The sequence below is a fragment of the Staurois parvus genome, unplaced genomic scaffold (genome assembly GCF_062004578.1).
Source record: "Staurois parvus isolate SC_StPar_1 unplaced genomic scaffold, SC_StPar_1.0 ptg000748l, whole genome shotgun sequence".
In the NCBI taxonomy this organism is placed as follows: domain Eukaryota; kingdom Metazoa; phylum Chordata; class Amphibia; order Anura; family Ranidae; genus Staurois; species Staurois parvus.
Window position 1 is genome coordinate 3,477,838 of NW_028318544.1, and position 20,458 is coordinate 3,498,295.

A 20,458-nucleotide genomic window follows, 5' to 3' on the forward strand; every position below is an offset into this window, starting at 1 on the left:
ATACCGATCTGGTCTCCAAGTATTTACTTCATCAAGTCTGCAGCGATGCCTAAATCACTGGGGCTGAGACATGGAGGCTTAGTGCCAGATATGGAGAATAAAGGTGCTCATGGTGTAGTATTTAAAACTGTAAATTTATTGCGTTAAAATCTGAGCAGAGATACATACATAAATGACTGTATATAGTATGAAACTGCTATGAAACTGCTATGAGCAGTAAAAGCACCCAAAAGCACTGACCAGTATACATCTAATGTGGGCCGCCGGACCTCCTGATCCGGCGGCGTAGCGTCAAAGCATGCAGGGGCTCCTCCTAGACGCGTTTCGTGTAAACACACATCTGCAGTAGGGGTGATGCCATCACCACTGAGGGACCATCAGAGGATTCCATTTCCGGGCTGTCTTTATTCAAGATCCTAGGATGCATGTGATACAGATATGCGTTTTTTTACTGGGTTTCTGGTGAGTAGGCAATCTATTTATATTATCACAACGGGAGGCCGGATTGCACCTACAACGTCTGAAATTTCACTGTGGACTGAGGAATCCATATATTGATATTACAATGGACTTATTTTAATATTATTTTACTGCATTTTATTTATTTTTCTCTGCCATTTAATTTTATGTAGCGCTGCACTCCTTGTATTTTTTTTTTTTTTTTTTTTTTTTTTTTTTCTATTTCAATGGTTTTTATTAAATTTTTTAAACAGTATAAACAGAGGCAGTAAAACACGCCCACGCAGGGGCTATCAATTGCACAGATAAACAAAATGCCAAATAAAAAAAAAGGGGAAAAACAATGCTCTAATGCCAACAGGGCAAAAGGTACGCCCACGCAGGGGCTATCAAAGGCACATAAGTTACAAAACATTAATGTAACTGATTATAACAACTAAATGCAGCTGTCCTAGTCACACCAAAAACAGAGAGAGAGAGAAAAAGGAAAAGAAAGAAAAAAAAAAAAAAAAAAAAAGGGGGGGGGAGCAAAGAGCAGGGATTCAAGAGCGCCAACACCGAACGCCATTACATCCCCAGACTAGCCGGGGAGAGTGAGGGAAGGGCATATTGCAACCACGGCTCCCATATTTTCAAAAATTTACGTTGGGAGTCATTGCGGATACTCGACATCTGTTCGTTGAGCATCATAGTGGTCATACGATCCCGCACCCCCTGAAGAGGGACAAACGGACTCCTCCAGGCCTGAGCAATTGTTCTAGTGGCGGATAAAAACAGATAGGAAGCCAACTTCTGCTGGTGAGCCAAGAGGCCCGGTATGGGGCAATGAAGCAAAGCATACCGAACATCCCGGCGTATGGAGAGATGGAACAAAGTGAAAAGGAGGCCAAATACACGAGACCAAAAATGAAACAGTCTCGGGCATGACCACCAGATATGCAATACATCACCACGATGACCACAACCCCGAAAACATCGATCACTACAGGCAGGGTTAGCCCGGGCCAACCGAGCCGGAACCCAGTACCAACGAAACAAAACCTTATAGGCTGCCTCCAGTGTGGTCGTATTAAATGAGCATTTAGCTATGAGTGACCAGGCCTTATTCCAGTCCTCCGGATCCACAGCCACTCCCAGGTCGCGCTCCCACTGAACAACATATGAAAGAGAAGTATGCGATGAGCGTCTGTTCAGAGCTGCATAAAGAAGGGATATAAGGCCCGGAGCGCCCGGACGCTGTTGGCAAAGCTGTTCAAAGGCAGATTTCTGGTACGGGAAAGCAGAAGTACCCCGCAGCGAGAGCAGCCAGTGTCGCAATTGAAGATATCGAAAAAATTCCGCTGGGGGGATATTCCGGGATTCCCGAAGAGAGTCCCAGGTGGGAAAGGACCGAAAAATCAAAAAGTGTCGCACCTGCGAAAAACCATTAGTCACCCACCAAGAAAACGCCCCTGGGTGATCCAAACCCGGCGGGAAAAGAGGGTTGTTAATAATAGGTAGCAAAGGCAGAAAAGGTGACATCAGACCACCAGAATAACGTACCGAGTCCCAAACTTGTAGGCCATGAAGTAACATCGGACTCAGTGCCATAGGGCGCAGGGCAGGGGGAAGCCATAGAAGCGTCGACAGTGCGATAGGGGCACAATTAGGTAGTTCCAACAGGACCCAGAGGGGGACGTCGGAAGAGGCGTGCAACATAGACAGCGGGGCAATCTGGCTCGCTTGATAATACTTAGTCACATTAGGCACCCCAAGACCACCCTGAAGTCTATGGGCAAAAAGCGTACTTTTGGATACTCTGGGGTGCTTATCGGCCCAGATAAAACGCATTAACTTCGCCTGAAGCAACCTAAGAAAATGAGGGGGAACCCGCACCGGGAGTGTGCGAAAATAATACAACAATTTCGGCAAGATGGTCATTTTCACCGAATTAACCCGTCCTATCCAAGACAGGTGCGGAAATTGCCAAGAATGCATAAGAGAGGATAGAGAGCTAAGCAATGGATAATAATTTGCAGCAAACAAGGAGTCATAAGTGGGGGTCAAGCGAACGCCTAAGTATTCAAGAGAAGAGGAAGCCCATTTGTAAGGGAAGTGGGATTGTAGGCGCGAAACCAAATCCGAAGCCAAAGTAATATTGAGGGCTATAGTCTTATCCAAGTTGATACGGAGACCCGAAATCAAGGAGAAGCGCTCAAGAACCTGTTGCAAATTAGGAAGCGTCGTCAGGGGGTTAGTAAGAGTCAGGAGGGCATCATCCGCAAAAAGATTCAGTTTGAATTCCTGTCCCGCGTAAGGATCCCCCGATACATTGCAATCGGTCCGAAGCGCTAAAGCCAGCGGCTCAAGCGCCAGGACAAAGAGCGCTGGGGACAGGGGACAACCCTGTCTTGTCCCTCGCCCAATAGGAAAGGGATCTGAAAAATACCCAGCGTATTTGACAGAGGCCGAAGGAGAAGAATACAAGGCCTGGATCCAAGAAAGAATAGAATCCCCAAAACCCCAACGAGACAGCACAAACCGCAGATATTCCCAGGATAGAGAATCAAAAGCTTTATAGATGTCTAAAGACAGTAAGAATCCTGGGATTTTCCGTTGTTGCAGAAAATGTATAAGATGGACCACCTTATGGACGTTATCACCCGCCTGCCTCCCGGGGACGAACCCCACCTGGTCCCTGTGGACCAGGCTACGCAAATATTTATTGATGCGAAAACTAAGGATCTTGCCCAGTATCTTCAGGTCTTCATTAAGAAGAGAAATAGGCCGGAAGGCTTGCGGTTCCTGTACATCATCAGTCGTCTTAGGAATCATGGCGATATGCGCTCTAAGCGCATCTGGAGAGGGCGAGGAGCCCTGTCGTAACGCATTAAAATACTCAGCCAAAAAGGGCGCCAACAAGGCTGAGAATTTCTTATAATAAAGACCGGAAAAGCCGTCGGGACCTGGGGCCGCGGTGGACCGTAAAGATTTGATAGCTTGGAGCACTTCTGGTACAGTGACACCGGCGTTGAGTGCCACCTGTGCCGCCTCGGATAACCCAGGAAGTCGGAGATCTTGAAAGAATGCCTCTGCCTGAGCCACGGGGAAGGGATCTGGTTTAGCGTAGAGGCGTGAAAGGAAGTCTGAGAAACGGGAAACAATCTGCTGGGGATTAGAAGTACAGCCACCTGTAGGAAGTCGCAGTCGAATCGGTTTATGGGGTTTCCCCACAGAATTGAGTTTCCTGGCCAGCATCGGGCCCGGCTTATTAGCACAGGAATAAAATTTGTGTTTGGTCCAGCGCAGGGCCCGTTCTGCCTCCGAAGAGGCAAGTAAGTCCAACTCTGCCGCCAGAGCGTCCCGAGCGCGTTTATGGGCCGCGGATGGAGATGACTTCCAACGCGCATCCGCAGAGGCCAGGAGAGAATGAAGCTCCAAAAGTCGGCGCTCCCGCTCCCGCTTCCGGACCGCCGCCAGCTGTATAACATGACCCCGCACCGTGGCCTTATGCGCCTCCCATAGGGGCACTGCAGAGGAGACCGATCCCGCGTTTTCCGTAAAGTATGTTCGTAAAAAAAATTCTATTTGTTGGCAGGTAGCCTGAGTGGTCAATAAAGAATCATTGATGCGCCAATGAAAAGGGCGCCGTTCTGACCCAGAGAGGGCAAGGAGAAGTACCAAGGGATCGTGATCCGACCAAGGCGAGGAGGGAATAATTATCCGCCTGACCAAGGGAAGCTGCTGAACCTGCATAAATATATGATCAATTCTACAAAAACTATCATGAGGACTGGAATAGAATGTAAAGTCCCGTTCCGTTGGGTGAAGCTCCCTCCAGACGTCCGCCAGCCCCGCTGTCCGCAGGAGAGAGCGCATACGTTCCTCCAGCGCCAAGTCATGAGAAGGGGCCGCCCCCCGTGCGCAGCGCCTATCCATTGCGGAATCCAAAGTAACATTCGAATCCCCCAAAACAACAAGGAGACCCTTAGAGTGTCGGGAAACAATGGTGCAAAGATGTGAAAAGAATTTATCCTGAAAACGATTAGGCGCGTAGTAAGAGACAAAAGTAACCTCCTGGTCCCAGAGGGTGCCTTGCAGAAGCAGATACCTGCCCGTGGGGTCCGCTATATTCCTAGCACAGACAAAGGGGAGATTGCGTTTAAAAGCGATCAGGACACCCCGACGCTTCTCAGGAGCCGAGGCCGTGTAAAAGGTGGGATAGTGAGGTGAAAGATAATGTGGGGCGGAGGACTGAGAAAACCTGGTCTCTTGTAAACATACCACGTCAATTTGTTGCGATTTGAGGTGATGAAAAACTTTAGCCCGCTTCTGAGGCGAATTGAAGCCTTGAACATTTTGCGAATGAATTTTCAAAAGGGGCGAGGCCATGGCGGCATCAGAGCAACACGCTCAGCAGAACAAACCATAAAGCAGCTAGCAATTTCCGCTCCCAATGGCGATCGGACCGTGGCATACCGGAACCCTGCAGAAAACAAAAACAAAAAAAAACCAAAGAAGAAAAAAAAACAAAGAAAGAAAGAAGGAAAAGGACACAAAAAGAATATACAATAGTGCAATCGTGTCACGCCAATGGTGACGTGCATCCTACAAATGAAGGATACCAGTTAGGGGTGGCTCTACCACCGGACACATGGCTGCAAATGGAAACATCAGAAACATAAGTCCCCAGGGGGCAAAAGGGCAATAAGGCAATAAACACAATAGAACGGGGTACCAAAGCAATAAAACTAAAGGTCCCAGGAGCTAGGCAACCGTGATGACCTCCCCATAGCAACCCAGAGAACCATGGGGCCAACCCCCTCCCACCCAGCCGGGCCTACCAGATCAACCTCCCACCCTGAAACCAGAGGGAGCCCTCACTCCGTGCTACCAACAAAAACTGGAATACCATCTCCCAGGCCCAAAATAGGCTGCAACAGCAGAAAGTCATAATTCTTGAGTCCATGAGGAGACCCCCCCCAACCAGGGAAGGAACCCAAGGGGGCACACTATATCAGTCCCAACCCGTAATGCTGACAAACTGGGGGAGCCCTAAGGGCCAAACTCACGGTCCCGTCAAGGAAGTCCATCGGTGAGATGATACATGGGAAGTCCAAGACACATCTTCAGCCCGGAGAAGAACAGGAAGGACTTGATCGTGAAGGGGTCTGAGGGAGGGCCCTCTTCCTATTGGACGACCGCTCCCAGATGCGGCTTGGAAGAAGCGGCCTTGCCGGGGATCCTGATGAATGTGCCAGGCTCCGATCCGCAGCCTCAGGCGAAAGAAGGTGTAAGGATTCCAGGAGAGAATGGGCCTCCTCCGGCGTAGCCACAGAATGACTGCGGCCCTGGTAGGTGAAGGTGAGGCGAAACGGGAAGCCCCAAGCGTATTTGATACTGTGGTTCACTAGGACCGAAGTGAAGGGCTTCAATTGGCGTCGTTTCTGAAGAGTGGTCTGAGAGAGGTCCGCAAAGATCTGGTAGCGATGCCCCTGGAAGCTGAGGTCAAGGTTGTTTCTGGCCGCCAAGAGAATAGTTTCCTTAGTGCGGTAATACGTAAATTTGATGATAATGTCCCTCGGGGGCCCATCCGGTCGTCTGGGGCCCAAAGCACGATGGATGCGGTCAAATTCAAGCCGGTCAATGGGAATAGCTGGTGTCAGCTCCTGAAACAGAGCTGTAGCAGTGGAAGTAAGATCCGCGACCGTTTCCGGGATACCCCTTACCGCAGATTGCCACGGCGGGAACGATTCTCGAAATCCTCAAGCCGTAGCAGCGCGTCCGCCAATTCTTTCTTGAGGTCGCACAAATCCTGCTCGTGATTCTCTATGACCGTGACCGCAGCGTCCATCTTATCTTCGAGGTCGTTCGTCCGGTTGCCCAACTCGCGAATCTCCTGCGAAAGACGGTTGGCCAGCTTGGAGGTAGCGGAGGACAACTCCGACTGCAGCATACATTTGAATCGGCGCAGGAGCTCAGCATCCCGCAGAGATGGGATGGGAGACTGCAGGGATGGCTCTGGTGCCAGGTCCTCCACACTGCCAGGGTCCGACCCACCTATGGATGGTGACAGCGGGGGACCCAAAATCGCGGCTGGGGCTCCATCTGAGGTCCCGGGGGAGAGCCGCGAACCCGCGGCCGGGGTCCTGGAAGTCCGCGGCGGCCGGCCCAAAATCGAGGCCCCGGCTTCAGCCACGATCGCCGGCGGGTAGGCCGCAAACTCCGGAGCAGCCTGCCGGGAGCTGGAGGCACGGGCGGCCAGCGTTTTTTTGCCCATCAGGGCACTGGAGAGACAGGGGGCCAGGGAGGAAACAGAGGGACCCCCCCTGAGGAGTGAAAATCGGCCGATGTGTCCGGCGGCTGAGGAGTTAATTTAGGAAGCAGCCATCCTGGTTGCTGCTCACGAGCGCCCCCCCCTCCTTGTATTTTTGAGAAAACTATCATTGACACCCTCCATAAGGAGGGAAAGCCTCAAAAGGTAATTGCAAAAGAAGTTGGATGTTCCCACAGTGCTGTATCAAAGCACATTAGTAGAAAGTTATGTGGAAGGGAAAAGTGTGGAAGAAAAAGATGCACAAGCAGCAGGGATGACCACAGCCTGGAGAGGATTGTCAGAAAAAGGCCATTCAAAAGTGTTGGGGGCTTTCACAAGAAGTGGACTGAGTCAGTGCATCAAGAGCCACCACACACAGACGGATCCTGGACATGGGCTTCAAATGTCGTATTCCTCTCGTCAAGCTGCTGCTGAACAACAAACAACATCAAAGGCGTCTTACCTGGGCTAAAGAAAAACAGACCTGGTCTGTTGCTCAGTGGTCCAAAGTCCTCTTTTTCCGTTGAGAGCAACTTTTGCATCTCATTTGGAAACCAAGGACCCAGAGTATGGAGGAAGAATGGAGAGGCACACATTGCAAGATGCTTGAAGTCCAGTGTGAAGTTTCCACAGTCTGTGTTGATTGGGGAGCCATGTCATCTGCTGGTGTTGGTCCACTGTGCTTCATTAAGTCCAGGGTCAACGCAGCCGTCTACCAGGAGATTTTGGAGCACTTCATGCTTCCTTACACAGACGAGCTTTATGGAGATGCTGACTTCATTTTCTAGCAGGACTTGGCACCTGCCCACACTGCCAAAAGCACCAAAACCTGGTTCAATGACAGTGGGATTACTGTGCTTGATTGGCCAGCAAACTTGCCTGACCTGAACCCCATAGAGAATCTATGGGGCATTGCCAAGAGAAAGATGAGAGACATGAGACTGAACAATGCATAAGATCTGAAGGCCGCTATTGAAGCATCCTGGTCTTCCATAACACCTCAGCAGTGCCACAGGCTGATAGCTTCCATGCCACGGCGCATTGAGGCAGTAATTGCTGCAAAAGGGGCCCAAACCAAGTACTGAGTACATATGCATGCTTATACTTTTCAGAGATCCAATAATGTTCTATGTACAATCCTTGTTTTATTGATTGCATGTAATATTCTAATTTTCTGTGATTGTGGATTTGGGGTTTTCATGAGCTGTAAGCCATAATCATCACAATTATGACAAATCACGGCTTGAACTATCTTGCTTTGCATGTAGTGAGTCTATCTCATATATTAGTTTTACCATTTAAGTTGCATTACTGAAATAAATGAACTTTTCAACGATATTCTAATTTTTCGAGTTTCACCTGTAAGCTGCCTGGACAGTTTTGTGCAATCCAGTAGAGCCTGCCAGGCTGCGTACCTTCCTTTTCTGATTTGTTGTGTGTAGGAGATCATGGGAATTCCGTATTTCAACACAGGTTAAGTACTGGTACATTATTAAGAAAGAACCGACAGCTTGAATTTACATAGTCCTAATTCTTTGTTTTTCTGGTGGCGGAATGAGGTGGTGAGGATGTGAGTGGATGATGAGGTGGAGATACCATTAAAGTCAGCCTGTAGCTTTGCCCTGCCTGGACAAATCATTTATTCACTTTAAGCAGCATTTGGGTAAAAATTGCATATTCCAATTGCAATAATTGTGTATTACTTTTTTGTTTTTTGTTGTTTTTGCTGAGATGGATTTCCGGTGTTTGTAATTTATTTGAATATAGTGTAAATATTCATTCTGTTTACTGAGTGGAAAATAATTGACACAAAACACACTTTAACCTCAATTTTTTTGATGTTATTCCTCAATTTAACATGTTTCCATTTTAATTAGAATTTTAAATATTCAGCGTGTGAAAAAGTTCAAGATTGAATTAGAGCCAGAACTAAATGACCTATACCATCTGTATTTTTACAGGGGACAACTATGGGATGGATGGGAAGGTTAACCTACCCAATTTCACAGAGGATGTTGACTGGAAAGGACTGGAAGATCTGTACAGCGTTAATGAAAGCTTGTATGGCTACAGAAACAAGTATAGACTTAGTCCTGATGATTGGGCTAATTACTTGAAGGATGTAGATAGAGTTTTTGCACTGCTGAACAATATCCCTAAACAATTTACATCAAATTCAACTGTGGTTGTACGAACTTACGTGTCCTCCAATGCGTCGGCTCTGGTGGAAATGTCCTCTGCTGACTCTGAAGATGAATTTAGCGGTGTAGCTGCGGAAGAAAGGGAACCTAAAATGGAAGTTAATTTGAGCACAGTGATATTTAATCACAAGAAAAAACTTGAAAACAATCTCCCCAAGGAGAAACAAAGGAACCAGGCACACTGGAGCGATCGCAAAACTGAAAGACAGAGAGATCAAGTTTCTTTAGACAACTATGATGTGGACTTCAGTGGAAATGGACTCACAGAGTTAGAATCTAAAATGAATTTAGACAAGCAGACTGTCAGTCATACCCCTAGAGAAATTCAGCAACTTCATCTTGTAAGTGAAGATATATTTCAAGACCAGGTGTATCTTCCTATTGATTCCATTGCTCCCCAGGTAAAAAATATATCCACTGTGGATCATCTAGATGATTCTGAAGACCAAGAGAGTACAAATGCCCAACCAACAAAAGATTTTTCTGGAGAAACAAATACAAACTTAGATATGGAAGGCAGTGCCTCGTTCCCTCTTTCTTCTGATTAGAACAATGTACTTTAACAAAAGCTAAATTTAACCAGTGACTGTGGCACTTGACATTCCAGTGCATCCAGCAGCTTTTTGCTTTTCACAATATGGACAACGGAGTCTTCAAACATTACTCCAATAAGATACTTGATAATTAATATTAATACTTCATAAAATTTGACGCTGTCACACAGTTTTATTTTTTTCACTATTTGGGCTCATATGTGTCAAATGTTTAAACACCACAGATAATTATATCCCCACTAAATATATATTTTATTTTCTAACCACTGGAATTAGTAAACTAATTTTGCACTTTTATAAAGCTTTTAAGCTTGACCACCATGTTTTTTCCCTCTTTACTTTTGTTTCTAAACATATTATTGTGACCAGAAAAAAAATTGCAGAAAGGTGCTTTTTACAATTTTGTTTTATAAATTTTAAATCGCATAATGAATGCTTTATTGGAAATCAGTGTTGTCCCATTGATTTGTTAGGAGATTATGGTGACAGATAAGGCAAATCTGGAAAAAAAATCACCTTGTGTGTGGTGCAAGGATAATCTATCTGATCAATATTTTGTCAGAGGTAATTGGACAGTGTTAGGTGACTTTATCCATCTAAGTATTATCGTTGTACAACCAATTCTCCAACCACCTACTAAACCCAGGCACTTACTGTGGTGTCTGATAGCTGCATTTGTCAGACGTGGATAAGTACATTGATAACAAAATCTGGTAAAAATATGGTAGAACAATAGTTGACAGATCTGCTGGTGAGAGGGAATCTAAGAAATCAGTGACTTACAAGGGGTATTACTCCATTAATAAAGAAAGTAATAATTTGGAAGTGCAATCCAGAGAAAATGAGTTGCTTTCCCAAAAAGGTTAACTTGTATCATATTAAATGTGATTTTATCCCATAATTGTGAATCACTGGTTTATTTCTCCCGTTCTGTGATTGGCATGCTAGAGAAATCTAGAGAACATTAATCCAGCTTTGTTCTGGTGATATGTATTCTTATTTCCTCTTCTAACATACCTACTGATTTATGCACAATGTGAAAAGAACTTCCCATTTTAATGGAAGTTTACCATCTGCTTCTTATTCCACAGTCTGGTAACATGGAAGTTTCCAAGTTTTGCCAGTTCCAGGAGCTTTAAAGGTGCACTTACATTTACTGGGCTCTTTTGCCCATGTTCAACAGCCCTCAATAGCCAATAACCAGCAACCTGTCCCTTCTCTGCTAGGGATGAGCAAAGAAAAGACTTCCATTGCAATGATTATAGATTGTGGTACACATATATGGAAAAAACTTGTCCTTGATATTAAGATTTTAAAGAAGAGGCTGTGCAGAACCAAGTAAGTGGAGCAGGAACAGGTAAGTATATGACTTTAAAGGGTTGTTGTGGATTTGCATCAAAGCCTAAGAAGGGTTTGTGCACTTTAAGTCTATTTACACTTGAATTCCATTTTCACCTTGGTAGCTGCAACACTAATGTAGAATAAATGCATTATTCCACATGGGGGGGGGGGGGGGTTTACTAAACAAAAAGGTCCAGCTAGAGGCTTCAAAAACAGCAAAGATGGCACATACTCTATACATAAACATGGTCATTACAAGTATACTATTGAAGTTGTTACATCCATATTTACAAATTACCTCAATGTTTTTACATATCCAGGTACGAATACGTTTTTTCTTCCTTTTTGTCAAGATATTTCTTATCCATGTCAGCAATGCAGATCAGCACTACGTTTGTTCCATGGGATTTTGAATGTTTCTCTTTTCCGAGCAGTCCCGATGTGGTCTATGTACATATACTGAAAACTGTTGCTATACACATCACGTTATGTGATGACATTGACAAACATATTTATGGTTATGAAAGTACTCTTTTTTTTTTTGTAAATAGATTTCAGATTAATAGGCTTTGTTCTGTGTTTTTTTTAATCATGTTATACTTTTATAGAACAATTCGGACTTCAGGAAAGTCACGAAGCAACATTTCTTGAAATAAAAATGTGCTTTACTTTTACAATTCTGAACGTTTATTGAAGTTGCCTTTTACTTTTGTCTTTATGATTGATACATGCATATGCTTCTAAATATTCTATCTACCTATATATTTATCAATTTAATTTAAGCTAATTCACATTAATACTTGATAAGACAAGATAAAAATAATAATAAATAGGCGAGCTTATGCTTAAAGCCCAAATGTAGTTTCAAGTTAAACTTCTGTCTGCTGGATAAAGACCACTGATATTGTCCTGATCTTTAGCCTACTGCAAGGGAACTGAATTTTAGGCAGGTTCTTAATTCTATCTTCGGTGGTCTGACACTGTTCAGCAAATGTAAGTGTTGCTGATTAGAGGACTAACTGTATATGACAAGGCAGAAGGTGTATTGTGCAGCGAAAGCTAGACTGCTGCATTTACAGGTTGCCTGCTGCAGAAGAACTAAATTTAGGGCTGGCACTGGAACTCAAGCGAATGACAAACGGAAATAAAATCCTTAAAAATGCATTGCTCTCTGTTCACTAAAGGACACAGCTGGAACTTTAGATCTTGATTGATGGGCACAACCTGCAAGAGTAGGATGCTAGGTACAAACAAAAGAGCAGCCCTGGGATAGCCTTGCTTTAGCCAAACTCCCAATCTGCAACACACAACCTAATTTTTTATGAGTTGGGACCTAGATTTTTGCTGGTCTTTTATGTCCAGCTTTTTTTTTTTCTTTTGATGTATTATTGTTCTTTAATCAACAGCTGTGGTGGGTGAAAGGGTGGATTTTATAGATCTGCTACGAGAGCCTACAAGGGCATGCAGTTCCCTGCCACAGCTGGACCAGCTGCAATGGCTTTGCATCGGCAGAGTGGCCCATAAGGTTTTCAGTTCTTTTGATAGTGCATATGATACATATGTTTAGAGGCATTTTAACCATCCTCTGGAGGTAAATCTACCTTTTCAAGTATGTGTAGACATCAAGAGGGGGTTTAAAAGACCTTGGGGATCCATCGGAATACAAACCCCAGCATGCCTGGCTGGAGAACTACCTAAACAACCCCAGGAGGATTGGGTGCACTGGCTGCCTAGGAGACTTCTTGCCTTGTTAGATGTCCACTTCATTGTGCTGCAGGTATGGGTGATGGCCTCTTTCTGACTCCATACAGGCAGCTTCCCTGTGTGGCTGCAACATCAGCCATTTTCTTTTGGGCTTCTCCTTCTCTGCAGCACACCTACCCTGGTGCCTGTCAGAATAGAAGGTTGTTTGGGTGCATGTGGTGGGGGGCTTTCTGCACACAGCAGTGTCCAGTGAACCCTGCTCTACAGGCCACATAGTAGCTACTCCCACAGCCTTCCTGATATGGCCACCATCTTTGGGGTTGAGCCCTGCCCTTCTCCTGGGGATCAGACAGGTGGTGGTGGTGGAAAGTTCAGTTTTAGCCCCCTGAGCATCATGCTGTAACAGTCAGAAGCCAGGGAATTATGGCCCCTCCAGCTGGTGGCACTACTGCACTGCCATCTTTGTTTTAAACATCTGCCTCTACTGCTAGGTATTCCCGCCAGGAAACACAGGAGCCTGGATACTGGCAGTAGGCAGTTCTTTCTGGCTAAAGCATGCAGTGAACACAGCCCAGATCCACAGATCCTTTGCACATATTGAGGGATGCAACTGCTGTGTGTTTTAAGTTTTTCCAGTTGGGGGCATCACCCTACCTGCATCACGGTTGTGGCAGGGCACTTAAGAGCGATGGCTGTAAAATGATAAACAAGCGAGCGCTATTTAGACAAATTAAATAAATAGAATCAGCTTGCAAAAGGAAAAACCCTCTAAATCCTTGAAATCATCTATATCAAAATTGCAGCGCTAAAGACACAAATAAAAACAGTGTATTTGACATAAGTTGCAATGTAAAGTGACAAGTGATATTTAAAGCGTTGACATTGAGGCAACAAAATGACAGTAGTGCCTCATCCTATATTGGATGAATATCAGTGACAAACGCACATCATAAACGTAAAGCAATCCATGAATAAACTTTTCCTTAAAAGTGCTTATATCATCCAGTGTATGGGAATATTGGTCGCTTCTCACTGGAATTGCATAAATATGGTGCTCGTGACTTCTTGTGGATAAAATAAAAGAGGTGTGCTTGCACTCACCAGACGCACAACCAAATTGTGCATATAAATGATATTCAGAAGGGCACTAATGGTCATCTAAGAACCAATGGGGATAAGGCACTTCTTAGGTACTCAGGTACTCATTACACCCTGGAAACGGACTCCAGACCTCTCAGTGGGACCCTCACAGCAAATTGGGACAGCTCCTTGGCATTAACTACACCTGGCTTCACAGCAAATCAGCAGCACTGGATATCCACATAAGCCACAGAGCCACGTCACGGCACCCCGATATTCTGTGGTCCTAACTCTACAAATTTTAACTCTACACAAATTTGCGGTCCACCTGACCCAGGCACATCTTCCAAGCCACAGGCTTAAGTGTTTTAATGTCCTATTGCTTATCCTAATAAAGGTACTTCCCCTAGTGGGGTTTTTATATTACTACCACCACAGCTCTGTGTTTTTCTATGGAGCTTCTGGATTCATCTAATCGATGGTAACAGCAGCAGTGGTAACTTTCCTGTTGAATGCACTATTTACTGTGATCCTGATGATACTGGGCCTTCTTTTGCACTTCAGAATATTGTATCTATCAACCAATCATTGGACTGAGATCATCTTCTTACTTTCCCTTTGTCCCAATCGATCCCATCCTAAAGAAGTGGCTTAATATTGTCAAGATGTGGTTAGATCAGTTTAGGGTCTACCTGAAAGCCACCACTTCTATCCAGAATACGGACTTTTTTATTGTCACAGATTTTCGCAAAAAGGGACAGGCTGCCTCCTCATTCACTATTTCTAGATGAATCCACCAGACTGTGATTCAAGCTTATGGAGCTTCAGGCCAGGAACCTCATTCACTGGGTACTACATACTATACTAGGGTTCTGAGTTCATTCAGAGCTTTTCACCACCATGCCTCTGTCTCTCAAGTTTGCAAAGAGGCTACCAGGTGATGCAGTTCATACCAAGCTCGACAAGGTTGATGTTTCTGCCTCTGTAGATGCTGGTTAGCAATTATCTGTTATTGTTTCTCCATTGGGCCCACCCATTATGTGTGGCACTGTTTTGGGGCATCCCATCAGTCAAGATCCAGAGGTCTAGTTGTGTCCTTCAATGAACACAGGAGAAAAAAAAATATTTTTGTAATGTTTTTGTGTTCATTAAGGGGAACAGCACTCACCCTCTTCTTTTGTGGCTATGCTGTTTACAGCTGGCTACTAAGAGAGTTGTAGCTGGAGAGCCTGGCAACAAGCAAGGGCTGCACCTGGGCTCTTCAAAAAAAAGAAGAAAGAAAAAAACTACAGACCATAGAGCCAGATTTAGCAGGTTTGTCACAAAATGTATAAAAATGTATAAACAGTATCCTGTCACATTTTTCTCTATGTGCATTGCTGAGACCAGTAACAAGGACAACATGTTAATGAGATTATACACAGAAGGTTGTGTCCTATGAAAGAAACAAAGGGAACATTTTCATTTCTGACTTGATGAATGAGGTACTTGATGAATGAGGTAGACATACAATACGACAATTTCATCTAGTTGTATGATGACCTTAGAAGAGTAGTAATGCTCTTTCACTGTCCAAACACCAGGGTGTGGGAGGTTTATTGACCATAACCTAACTGCAGTAGAAAGAAATTGAGCTCATCAACACAACTATACAATCTAGCAAAGGTTCCTGGATCACAACTGTCTCAGTATGGTTACAAATCTTTGTAATTGTTAAACAGATTGCTTATATTCTAGAGCAGGGGTCTCCAAACTATGACCCTCCAACTGTTTAAGTACTACAAGTCCCATCATGCCTCTGGGAGTCTTGCCTGTGGCTGTTAGCATCTTGCAAGGCCTAATGGGAATTGCAGTTCCTCAACATCTGGAGGGCCATAGTTTGAAGACGCCTGCTCTAGAGTATAAATGGTATAACTAACTCCTACTGGGTACATAGATTCAAAAAGGTGTTGGAAACATGGATTGTGATTCTTGCTGGCGAAAGCATTATGACTTATTCCCAAAAGAAGCTTGATTGGATGGAGAGTTGCAGCCTGTGGAAACCATTCGAAAACACTGATTAAAATGATGCATGGTGTTTGAAAGGATGCATTCATTTACTAGAAACAACCAATGGAATAGGGTGGACTGTGACCATAAGGGTCCATGCACTGTGGCTTAAAAAACGTTGCTCCTACAGTTTAGCATTTTGCCTGTAGAAGCAACTAATGTTATCCTATGTGTCTATGCACATTAGGTTTTTTTGAGTCATATTTTAAGCTCAGAAGCAGAAAAATCCTTCTGTTTTGCGTTTTTGGGAGTGGTTTTCTGGCAGAAGAAGAATACTAAATGTTCTTAAATGCTAGTACAAAAATGCTCAAAATTAGCATTTTTTTCTGCCAAGAGCACTGGCTTTTTTAAAGCCACTGTGCATGGACCGGAAAAGGGGCACATGGTCATCAACAATACTCAGGTACACTATGGCATTACACTTATGCTCCAGTAATATGTGCCAAGAAAATATTTTCAACAACATTACACAGCATTACATCTTTAAAAAAGTTTCCTCAACTGCTGGCACACAACAGGATAGATCCATGTATTCCTGCTGTGCATGCCAGATTTTGTCCAGCAGAAATATATACACATCAGGAGAGACACACATTATGAACAATTTCTCCTTTATTGTCATATACAGTTGTGTCCAAAATTATTCAACCCCCAATGCTGTAAAGGGGTTTAGGGACTATAGTGTACATTTGGAATTGTATTCAGAATCAAATCCTACAAGGACGTTGTAACTACCCAAATGCAACTAAAATGACATCAATTGTTTATGTAATACAGTAGTAAATGGTTCTTATGTGGTTTCTTCATTGCCACAATTATTCAACCCCTTAAAGACTACCACTCTGAAGAACAGAGGTTCATACAGGTGCTTTCCATCAGGTATTGAAAACACCTGTGGATGTCACCGAGCAGCAATCAAGCATAATAAGCACCAATTAGGCAGCTTTAAAATGACTGTGATACTCAGCTCCTTCTAGACATTTACTGGTGTGGTTACAAACATGGTGAAGGCAAGAGAATGGTCCAGGAAGACAAGAGAAGAGGTGATTTCTCTTCACAGGAAGGGCAATGGCTATAAGAAGATTGCAAAGATGTTAAACATACCAAGAGACACCTTAGGAAGCATCATTCGCAAATTCAAGGCAAAGGGCACTGTTGAAACGCTACCTGGTCGTGGCAGAAAGAAGATGCTGACTTCGACTGCTGTGCGCTACCTGAAGCGTAGAGTGGAGAGAAGTCCCCGTGTGACTGCTGAGGAACTGAGAAAAGATTTGTCAGATGTGGGTACAGAAGTTTCAGCCCAGACAATAAGACGCACACTGCGTAATGAAGGCCTCCGTGCCAGAACTCCCAGGCGTACCCCCTTGCTGTCTCCAAAGAATAAGAAGAGTCGACTGCAGTATGCCAAAAGCCATGTGGACAAACCACAAAAGTTGTGGGATAGTGTTCTGTGGACTGATGAAACAAAATTAGAACTGTTTGGGCCCATGGATCAACGCTATGTTTGGAGGAGGAAGAACAAGGCCTATGATGAAAAGAACACCTTGCCTACTGTGAAGCATGGTGGAGGGTCAATCATGCTTTGGGGCTGTTTTGCTTCTGCAGGTACAGGGAAGCTTCAGCGTGTGCAAGGTACCATGAATTCTCTTCAGTACCAGGAGATATTGGATGGAAACGTGATGCAGTCCGTCACACACCTGAGGCTTGGGAGACGTTGGACCTTTCAACAGGACAATGATCCCAAGCATACCTCCAAGTCCACTAGAGCATGGTTGCAGAGGAAAGGCTGGAACATTTTGGAGTGGCCATCGCAGTCACCAGACTTAAATCCGATTGAGAACCTCTGGTGGGACTTAAAGAAAGCAGTTGCAGTGCGCAAGCCTAAGAATGTGACTGAACTGGAGGCCTTTGCCCATGAAGAATGGGCGAAGATACCCGTAGATCGCTGCAAGACACTTGTGTCAAGCTATGCTTCACGTTTAAAAGCTGTTATAACTGTAAAAGGATGCTGTACTAAGTACTAAGATTGAATGTCACTTGGGGGTTGAATAAAACTGATAATGCTGTGAGCACAGAAAAGACATTTGTGGTTATTTCATTATAACTGTTATGTTATATTTGTCTGACCTACAAGTGCCTCTTTAATGTAAATGTAAGCAAGATGACTGAATGATCAAAAGCAATGTCAAACTGGCCAAAACACTCAATTTCAGTGGGGGTTGAATAATTTTGGACACAACTGTATCAAGTATTGAAAGGTTTGTAAACAAACATTTTCAGAAAGATTTCAATTGAATAAGCCTGTTTGACCTAGCTCAAAATGATTGTGTGGTCATAAAAATAAATATCAAGTAACAACAAACCTAAATGTGGCAAACCCAAGATCTGCATTACTCTTGCACTACAAGTGAAACACACTAATACAAAGACCCCTCATGCCGTACCACAAAATTATTCATTCTTCATAATAACAACACATTCCACAATGCTGATCTACAATCAGATTGGTGCCATTTAATGCTTGAGCAGAAATGCATCAGCAGTTATGTCCCTACATAAACCATTTACACACACATTCAGTCATACAGAAATTACTACAGATACTGCAATCATTGACTATGTCAAAAAAATGTATAATCTTTCAGCCACTGACATTTAGTACATTTTATTCCTTATTTACTAAATGTTGACCATCTTGTGACCTTCAGTCCAGTTTGTCCAGTATTTTATTGGATACTAATCCAGAGATTGTTAATTAGTTTTTATAATAGAGATTCAGGTATCAGTGTGCCACTAACCTCCCCAAAAATGTAGTTAACAAAAGCCTTTATGTGGCATCTAATTTGGTACCCTGGCTAGCAGATTGATCATCTCAGTCTTGAATGCATATAATAACTCTTTAATAGAGGTTCGTGATATTCTTTATAGTTACCAGGGCAGCCTTGCAAGTCTAGTTACATGGACAATACGTGTGCTTATTCAATATTATAGTGCAAACAACCTGTGTGGTTCAGTCTACTACAAAAACATTTTATCTACTTTCATAACTCTAAAATGATTACTTAATATAGGTTATTGCATAACATCTGCCCTTTGTATTAAGTTAAAAAAATTAGCACAGTTGCCTTTAAATATGCTATATGTCTCCATCCCGTTGGGAGATCTGACTTCATTACCTGTCCCAGAGACACAAGAGAAAGCAAGAGAAAAGAGTTTTAAAGTGAGGTGACATTTGCTGTGGATATTCATCACCAGAACATGTGTTCCTATTGGAAGATTTCTCCTAACCTCCTAATCTCCCTAGTGGGGGCACAAATAGCAATAAAAACCGAATAGTGGTTTTCCTTCCCCACTTTCACCTATCTAAAATGGATATAATTTAAAATACTGAAAACACTGGTATACCACCTCTGGGATCTGGGTATGTATACAATAATTAACTATTTAATCTGTACAATATAAATTATTATTTTTAACTATCAAATTCCTAGATTATAACTATATAAAACTGGTATGTGCCATTTTACCCTACTGATGGGCAGGGTGCAAGAGTGGTCCATTCTTGGACATTCCCTCCATCTCCTATTGAAATACTGGACTTCAAGTGACAGCTGTACATCAGCATGCACAGCATACAGATGACTTGACTGCACAATGGGCAGGTAAGGTTTTCTGTGGACTTACTCAGATAATCTGGATAAGTAGCAACTAAGGAACTAGCAACATCACTGTTGGATCTTTTCAGAAATTGCAGGTTTGTGGTACAAAATGCAGCTTACCCAGCATAGTTACACTATGCTATTTATGAAGCAGTAAAACTATACATATAAGTCATCTACCTTTGCCAGCACAGCAACTCTCTATATTTAGTACATACTGAAAGCTCTTTAAAGAAGGACCATTCTGACTGGTAGTATATGCTTTCAGAATCAAGTGCCACAGTATAAGGTAAAGGGTGATCCTTATACTTATACAAGGATTCAACACAAAATCTAGCTATATAAATGCTGTTTATTGTCTGGATTTTGTGTCATGTCTGGCTATAATATGTCACCTCAGCCTAGAAATACCCCACAGTCCTGCCTGAGATACAGATGCTCATCCCATCTAAGAAAATTTCCATTTTGAAAACAATCATCTAGCGACTATGGATTGTGCAAGAGATGAACATTATTAACACTGGAAATTCTGTTTACAATTAAAATGTGTATGTCTAGAGCATTAGTCTCAAAACTGTGGCCCGGGGGCCAGATGTGGCTCTTTGCTTGCTTTTATCTGGCCCTTGGGGCACAAATTCATCCACTGGTACCAACAATGGGGCATAATTCCCTCCACTGGCACCAATAAGGTGGCAAAATTCCTCCCAATGACACCAATGATGGGGCACAATTTCATCCAATGACAACAACGATGGGGCCCAATTCTTCCCAAAAACACCCAATAATAGGGCCCAAGGACACCAATATTAAGGCACAATCCCTCCCAATGACACCAACGATGGGGCACAATTGCTCCCACTGACACCAAAAATGGGGCATTGTTTTTTACAACTGTTGTTGGGACCTTTTCTGCACCCAATAGACACAGTCTGGCCCCCCTAAAGTCTGAAGGACAGTAAACTGGCCCTTTGTTTAGAAAGTTTAGAGACTCCTGGACTAGAGACTTGTATCAATCCTTCAATTTAAAAACTAATGCTTGGAGAGTGTACTATCATAGGAAATCATGAGACTTACACTATGAGCTGCATATATCTAGCTGCTGTACAAGAGTTTGCG

The 20,458-nt window shown here is 43.6% G+C and overlaps 1 protein-coding gene across 2 annotated transcripts in view; it reads left to right on the forward strand.

Annotated features, from left to right (window-relative positions):
- SULF1 (sulfatase 1) overlaps window positions 1-11,534 on the forward strand; it is a 206,381-nt gene extending 194,847 nt beyond the window's left edge. For both annotated transcript variants that reach the window (XM_089654284.1, XM_089654285.1), the window contains one exon: window positions 8,716-11,534. In XM_089654284.1, the coding sequence (XP_089510410.1) occupies window positions 8,716-9,503 (788 nt within the window). In that variant the 3' untranslated portion in view covers window positions 9,504-11,534. The remainder of the gene's footprint in view (window positions 1-8,715) is intronic.
- Window positions 11,535-20,458: the final 8,924 nt, after the last annotated feature.